At 47.2% G+C, this 8,357-nt stretch overlaps 1 protein-coding gene across 1 annotated transcript in view; it reads left to right on the forward strand.

Moving 5' to 3' along the window:
• The window catches only part of polr1a (RNA polymerase I subunit A), a 74,244-nt gene extending 67,494 nt beyond the window's left edge, over positions 1-6,750 (forward strand). Inside the window, exons 32-34 of the mRNA XM_056268960.1 lie at positions 419-536; positions 2,474-2,638; positions 6,554-6,750. Of these exons, the coding sequence (XP_056124935.1) occupies positions 419-536; positions 2,474-2,638; positions 6,554-6,660 (390 nt within the window). The 3' untranslated portion in view covers positions 6,661-6,750. The remainder of the gene's footprint in view (positions 1-418; positions 537-2,473; positions 2,639-6,553) is intronic.
• The last annotated feature ends 1,607 nt before the right edge of the window (positions 6,751-8,357 follow it).

Below are 8,357 nucleotides of genomic sequence, written 5' to 3' on the forward strand. Positions count from 1 at the left end.
CTGTCCACACACCTCAACACTCTTACTGGCCCTTACTGTCCACACACCTCAACACTCTTACTGGCCCTTACTGTCCACACACCTTAACACTTCCAAAGTTCGGGGTCGGGTAGATTTTTAGTGTTTTTAAAAGAAGTCTCTTCTGCTCACCAAAGCTGCATTTATTTGATTAAAAAAAATAATATTGTTGAATATTATTCTAATGTAAATCAGCTGTTTTCTATCTGAATATATAGTAAAGTGTAATTTATTCCTGCAATCAAAGCTGAATTTTCAGCATCATTACTCCAGTGTTCAGTGTCACATGATCCTTCAGAAAAATCTTACCGATCCAAAAATTTTGAACGGCGGTGTGTACTTCTGTGAATATGTTCTAGAGCCATAATGGCATGTAATGCGACCCGTTCTGCTGTTCTAGATCCTGGACTTGAACCGGTTATACTCCAACGAGGTCCATGCTATAGCCAACACATACGGCATCGAGGTGGCCCTGCGAGTCATCGAGAAGGAGATCAAAGATGTCTTCGCTGTCTATGGTAATAAAGTGTGTGTGAGTGAGTGACTGAGTGTGAGAGTGATTGTGAGAGTGATTGTGTGAGTGTGAGTGTGAGTGTGAGAGTGAGTGTGAGAGTGAGAGTGAGTGTGAGTGTGAGAGTGAGTGTGAGAGTGAGTGTGAGAGTGAGTGTGAGAGTGAGTGTGAGAGTGAAAGTGAGAGTGAGAGTGAGAGAGTTAGTGTGAGAGTGTGAGAGTTAGTGTGAGAGTGAGAGTGTGAGAGTTAGTGTGAGAGTGTGTGAGAGTGTGAGTGTGAGTGAGTGAGTGAGTGTGAGTGAGAGTGAGTGTGAGAGTGAGTGTGAGAGTGAGTGTGAGAGTGAGTGTGAGAGTGAGTGAGTGAGTGAGTGAGTGTGAGAGTGAGTGAGTGAGTGTGTGAGAGTGAGTGTGAGTGAGTGAGTTTTAGAGTGAATGAGTGTGAGAGTGAGTGAGTGAGTGAGTGAGTGAGTGAGTGAGTGAGTGAGTGAGTGTGAGAGTGTGAGTGAGAGTGTGAGTGAGTGACTGAGTGTGAGAGTGATTGTGAGAGTGATTGTGTGAGTGTGAGTGTGAGTGTGAGTGTGAGAGTGAGTGTGAGAGTGAGTGTGAGAGTGAGTGTGAGAGTGAGTGTGAGAGTGAGTGTGAGAGTGAAAGTGAGAGTGAGAGTGAGAGTGAGAGAGTTAGTGTGAGAGTGTGAGAGTTAGTGTGAGAGTTAGTGTGTGAGAGTGTGAGTGTGAGTGAGTGAGTGAGTGAGTGTGAGAGTGAGTGTGAGAGTGAGTGTGAGAGTGAGTGAGTGAGTGTGAGAGTGAGTGTGAGAGTGAGTGAGTGAGTGTGTGAGTGAGTGAGTGAGTTTTAGAGTGAATGAGTGTGAGAGTGAGTGAGTGAGTGAGTGAGTTTTAGAGTGAATGAGTGTGAGAGTGAGAGTGAGAGAGTGAGTAAGTGAGTGTGAATGCGTGTGAGAGTGAGTGAGTGAGTGTGAATGAGTGTGAGAGTGTGAGTGAGTGAGTGAGTGAGTGAGTGAGTGAGTGAGTGTGAGAGTGAGTGAGTGAGTGTGTGAGAGTGAGTGTGAGTGAGTGAGTTTTAGAGTGAATGAGTGTGAGAGTGAGTGAGTGAGTGAGTGAGTGAGTGAGTGAGTGAGTGAGTGAGTGAGTGAGTGAGTGAGTGACGAGAGTATATCGACGATGTATCGCAATGTCGATTAACAGTTTCCAGACGATAATCGTCAATATCAAAAAATGACAAATATATTTCACATAGCCCTATAGTAATACATTTATTAATTCACAAAGCATGAATTAAATATTTTTTATAGGCTAGTTAGTAGGATTAGGAATAGAAAATCGATTCTTCTTGATTAGCATTCTTTAATATGGAAATAAAATAATGCCAAATGTTTTTGAAACAAAAGGCCTGTTGAATTGCACTACTTGAAAAAAATATGCATTGCTTTAACCCTGCTTACATTTTAATGCATTGTATTTTTAGGGCTCGCATTTTTATGGGCTGAAATTCAACATTGTTAAATATTTAAGCTGTGAATATTTCAATTCAAAACATTTCAAACACATTTTCATTATTAAAAATTCTATAATTTATTTTCACCTAACATGTTTCACTTCCAAAATATTCAAACTGTTTAAAAATACAACATAGAATATTCAACAGGCAATTTTCGGTACATTTTATTTCGCTTTGCAAATTCGCTTCCAAAAATTCAGTGGTTCATATTCAACAGTAAATTCAACATTGACATCCAGGAACTGCAGGAAAAGCAGTAGATAACCGAGCATAATCTCCAACTGCTGTTAGTCGAGCTCGCCAGCAGGGGGCGCAAGCGTGTGTTGTTGACGAAGACCAGAGCAATCTCTCCATATTTTGGACACTGGGAAAATGAATGTTTGAGTGTTTCCCAGCCCTGCTGACACTGTGTGTGTGTGTGTGTCCTCAGGGATCGAGGTGGACCCGCGGCACCTCTCTCTGGTGGCCGAGTACATGTGTTTTGAGGGCGTGTACCAGCCCCTGAACCGCTTCGGCATCCGCTCCAGCAGCTCTCCGCTGCAGCAGATGACCTTCGAGTCCTCCTACCGCTTCCTCAAGCAGGCCACCATGCTGGGTACGGTCTGCTGATCGCCTGTGGGGGGGGTGGCGATGCCCTCATCATCACACACACATCACAGTCTGCTGATCACCTGTGGGGGGGGGGGTGGCGATGCCCTCACCATCACACACACATCACAGTCTGCTGATCACCTGTGGGGGGGTAGCGATGCATTCACCATCACACACACATCACAGTCTGCTGATCACCTGTGGGGGGGTGGCGATGCCCTCACCATCACACACACATCACAGTCTGCTGATCACCTGTGGGGGGGGGGGGTGGCGATGCATTCACCATCACACACGCATCACAGTCTGCTGATCACCTGTGGGGGGTGTGGCGATGCATTCACCATCACACACGCATCACAGTCTGCTGATCACCTGTGGGGGGGTGGCGATGCATTCACCATCACACACGCATCACAGTCTGCTGATCACCTGTGGGGGGGTGGCGATGCATTCACCATCACACACGCATCACAGTCTGCTGATCACCTGTGGGGGGGTGGCGATGCATTCACCATCACACACGCATCACAGTCTGCTGATCACCTGTGGGGGGGTGGCGATGCATTCACCATCACACACGCATCACAGTCTGCTGATCACCTGTGGGGGGGTGGCGATGCATTCACCATCACACACGCATCACAGTCTGCTGATCACCTGTGGGGGGGTGGCGATGCATTCACCATCACACACGCATCACAGTCTGCTGATCACCTGTGGGGGGGTGGCGATGCATTCACCATCACACACGCATCACAGTCTGCTGATCACCTGTGGGGGGTGTGGCGATGCATTCACCATCACACACGCATCACAGTCTGCTGATCACCTGTGGGGGGGTGGCGATGCATTCACCATCACACACGCATCACAGTCTGCTGATCACCCGTGGGGGGTGTGGCGATGCATTCACCATCACACACGCATCACAGTCTGCTGATCACCTGTGGGGGGGGTGGCGATGCCCTCACCATCACACACACATCACAGTCTGCTGATCACCTGTGGGGGGGGTGGCGATGCCCTCACCATCACACACACATCACAGTCTGCTGATCACCTGTGGGGGGGTGGCGATGCCCTCACCATCACACACGCATCACAGTCTGCTGATCACCTGTGGGGGGTGTGGCGATGCATTCACCATCACACACGCATCACAGTCTGCTGATCACCTGTGGGGGGGGTGGCGATGCCCTCACCATCACACACACATCACAGTCTGCTGATCACCTGTGGGGGGGTGGCGATGCCCTCACCATCACACACACATCACAGTCTGCTGATCACCTGTGGGGGGGTGGCGATGCATTCACCATCACACACGCATCACAGTCTGCTGATCACCTGTGGGGGGTGTGGCGATGCATTCACCATCACACACGCATCACAGTCTGCTGATCACCCGTGGGGGGTGTGGCGATGCATTCACCATCACACACGCATCACAGTCTGCTGATCACCCGTGGGGGGGTGGCGATGCATTCACCATCACACACGCATCACAGTCTGCTGATCACCTGTGGGGGGGGTGGCGATGCCCTCACCATCACACACACATCACAGTCTGCTGATCACCTGTGGGGGGGGTGGCGATGCCCTCACCATCACACACACATCACAGTCTGCTGATCACCTGTGGGGGGGTGGCGATGCCCTCACCATCACACACACATCACAGTCTGCTGATCACCTGTGGGGGGGGGTGGCGATGCATTCACCATCACACACGCATCACAGTCTGCTGATCACCTGTGGGGGGGGGGTGGCGATGCATTCACCATCACACACGCATCACAGTCTGCTGATCACCTGTGGGGGGGTGGCGATGCCCTCACCATCACACACACATCACAGTCTGCTGATCACCTGTGGGGGGGGGGGGGTGGCGATGCCCTCACCATCACACACACATCACAGTCTGCTGATCACCTGTGGGGGGGTGGCGATGCCCTCACCATCACACACACATCACAGTCTGCTGATCACCTGTGGGGGGGGTGGCGATGCCCTCACCATCACACACACATCACAGTCTGCTGATCACCTGTGGGGGGGGGGTGGCGATGCATTCACCATCACACACACATCACAGTCTGCTGATCACCTGTGGGGGGGGTGGCGATGCCCTCACCATCACACACACATCACAGTCTGCTGATCACCTGTGGGGGGGTAGCGATGCCCTCACCATCACACACACATCACAGTCTGCTGATCACCTGTGGGGGGGGGTGGCGATGCCCTCACCATCACACACACATCACAGTCTGCTGATCACCTGTGGGGGGGGGTGGCGATGCATTCACCATCACACACGCATCACAGTCTGCTGATCACCTGTGGGGGGGTGGCGATGCCCTCACCATCACACACACATCACAGTCTGCTGATCACCTGTGGGGGGGGTGGCGATGCCCTCACCATCACACACACATCACAGTCTGCTGATCACCTGTGGGGGGGGGTGGCGATGCATTCACCATCACACACACATCACAGTCTGCTGATCACCTGTGGGGGGGTGGCGATGCCCTCACCATCACACACACATCACAGTCTGCTGATCACCTGTGGGGGGGTAGCGATGCCCTCACCATCACACACACATCACAGTCTGCTAATCACCTGTGGGGGGGGGGGTGGCGATGCATTCACCATCACACACACATCACAGTCTGCTGATCACCTGTGGGGGGGGGTGGCGATGCATTCACCATCACACACGCATCACAGTCTGCTGATCACCTGTGGGGGGGTGGCGATGCCCTCACCATCAAACACACATCACAGTCTGCTGATCACCTGTGGGGGGGTGGCGATGCCCTCACCATCACACACACATCACAGTCTGCTAATCACCTGTGGGGGGGGGGTGGCGATGCATTCACCATCACACACACATCACAGTCTGCTGATCACCTGTGGGGGGGGGTGGCGATGCATTCACCATCACACACACATCACAGTCTGCTGATCACCTGTGGGGGGGTAGCGATGCATTCACCATCACACACACATCACAGTCTGCTGATCACCTGTGGGGGGGTAGCGATGCATTCACCATCACACACACATCACAGTCTGCTGATCACCTGTGGGGGGGTGGCGATGCCCTCACCATCACACACGCATCACAGTCTGCTGATCACCTGTGGGGGGGGGGGGTGGCGATGCATTCACCATCACACACACATCACAGTCTGCTGATCACCTGTGGGGGGGTGGCGATGCCCTCACCATCACACACACATCACAGTCTGCTGATCACCTGTGGGGGGGTAGCGATGCCCTCACCATCACACACACATCACAGTCTGCTGATCACCTGTGGGGGGGGTGGCGATGCCCTCGTGTGTTACGGGTTCATTACAGTGTGTTACGGGTTCATTAGTGTGTTACGGGTTCATTACAGTGTGTTACGGGTTCATTAGTGTGTTACGGGTTCATTAGTGTGTTACGGGTTCATTAGTGTGTTACGGGTTCATTAGTGTGTTACGGGTTCATTAGTGTGTTACGGGTTCATTAGTGTGTTACGGGTTCATTACAGTGTGTTACGGGTTCATTAGTGTGTTACGGGTTCATTACAGTGTGTTACGGGTTCATTAGTGTGTTACGGGTTCATTACAGTGTGTTACGGGTTCATTAGTGTGTTACGGGTTCATTAGTGTGTTACGGGTTCATTAGTGTGTTACGGGTTCATTAGTGTGTTACGGGTTCATTACAGTGTGTTACGGGTTCATTAGTGTGTTACGGGTTCATTACAGTGTGTTACGGGTTCATTACAGTGTGTTACGGGTTCATTAGTGTGTTACGGGTTCATTACAGTGTGGTGTTCTTCAATCTGCTGGTTCTGGATTTCATACTCCTAATAATTATTGTGTGTTGTGTTGTGTTGTGTTGTGTTGTGTTGCAGGCTCCTGTGATAAACTGCGATCGCCCTCGGCTTGCTTGGTTGCAGGGAAGGTTGTGAAAGGAGGAACCGGCATCTTCGATCTGAAACAGCCGTTAAACCGGGACTGAAGAATTCAGCGGCTTTAGGGTTAATAGATGGACTCCAGAATGACAAACTGTGTCTCTTTTTGTCTGTATCAATAAATAGTTTTTTCTTTTTACTTCGTCATTTTATTATGATTTTTTGTTATCATTTATGTTGCTGTCTCAACACACCGATATGTATTTTAAAAAATCAACTAAACAATTACAATTTCACCAATTACATTTGCAGAAAGCACATACTCTGCTCCGAATGATAATTAACTATGGATAATAAGTCCATTTACAGAAGCATAAACCTGATATTATGATTACTGTATACTGTATTCGGTTGTGAAAATGTGAGTGAAATGCTATTACATATTTTTTTATCTTGTTATATTTATTTTGTTTGATTTTCGTATTCGTGATTTTGTTATAATAGTTTTAATGTGTTGGTGATGGTTACTATTTTTTCTAGTGTGACTTTTTTTTTAAATTAATTTGATTAAAACCAGTTAAGGTCAGTTTAACCATTTTAGACATAAAAGTCAGTTTAAACATAATTATTATAACAAAAGTATATGGAACCCACAATTAAAAAACAAAAACTTACAAAAAAATGTATTGTCCCCGTTTTTTAATTAATCTGGTCACCGGTTTATTCTTTGACAGATTCTGTTCTGTATATTAATGCTAACAATTGGGTTGTACTGAATAAAATGAAATCCTAAACATGTACATAGCTTTTATGATACTGTTAAAACCTAAATGAGATCAGAAAATAAAGAATAACCGTCATAAATACTGACGTGATACCAGAGGCGGATAGAGTACAGAGCTTTGTTACTTGAGTAAAAGTACAGATACCCCTTGCTAAATTTTACTCAAGTACAAGTAAAAGTACTACAGTCAGATGTCTACTTAAGTAAAAGTACTAAAGTACTTGTTTTTAAAAGTACTTGAGTATCAAGAGTACAAGAGTAGATTTTCTAAATATTGCATTACTAATCTACTGCCACAGTGCTTACATTTATGCACAGAAACATCCTACATGGAGTTATGAAAAATGTTAATGTTAATACCTTGGAGAATGTAAAAGGAATTGAAAGTAAAATCAAGTCATTTTCATCTTTTTACCATGTTGCTTTATTTAATTTAATTTTTGGGGGGTCCCATCTTTAAATGCGGGGACAACACACACACACACACACACACACCACATGTAAGGGTGGCGCTGCCAATAAAGCACCTAAAAGCTGTCACAAAGAACCGGCAAAAGGAATGATTATGAATATGTAAAATATAGCAAGGAGATATTTTAATTGTTTATTAATAAACACTTGTTAATAAACAAGTGTTTTCTTTGTCAGTGTCGGCTAGATGAAGTTGACGATGCTGACTCGCGATCTTCAGTAGTGAACGCGCCAGAGAGAAATGCACATTTCATACGGATTACATAAGCAGAGAGCAGTCTGTAGTCTGTTTTCTTTCGTTTTGAATTTTTCTGTTTAAAAGTAGACATGTCTGTGAGAGGCAAGTAGGCTACCTTATACACTGAGTTTCGGTTCATTTATGAGACGAGATCCAGTTCACAGGCCGGCGCCTCCGTTTCTTATCTATCGTCTGCTATTCTTATTTATTAAACCCAGGCAATTGGTTGATGAAACATTGATTCAAATTAAGATACAATTAATGCAAAACGAAATTCAGGTTAAAGAAAGGTTTTGTGTTTTCTGTTTGAT

This window comes from Rhinichthys klamathensis, unplaced genomic scaffold (genome assembly GCF_029890125.1).
Source record: "Rhinichthys klamathensis goyatoka isolate OS25496 unplaced genomic scaffold, OSU_Roscu_1.1 h1tg000278l_1, whole genome shotgun sequence".
NCBI lineage: Eukaryota > Metazoa > Chordata > Actinopteri > Cypriniformes > Leuciscidae > Rhinichthys > Rhinichthys klamathensis.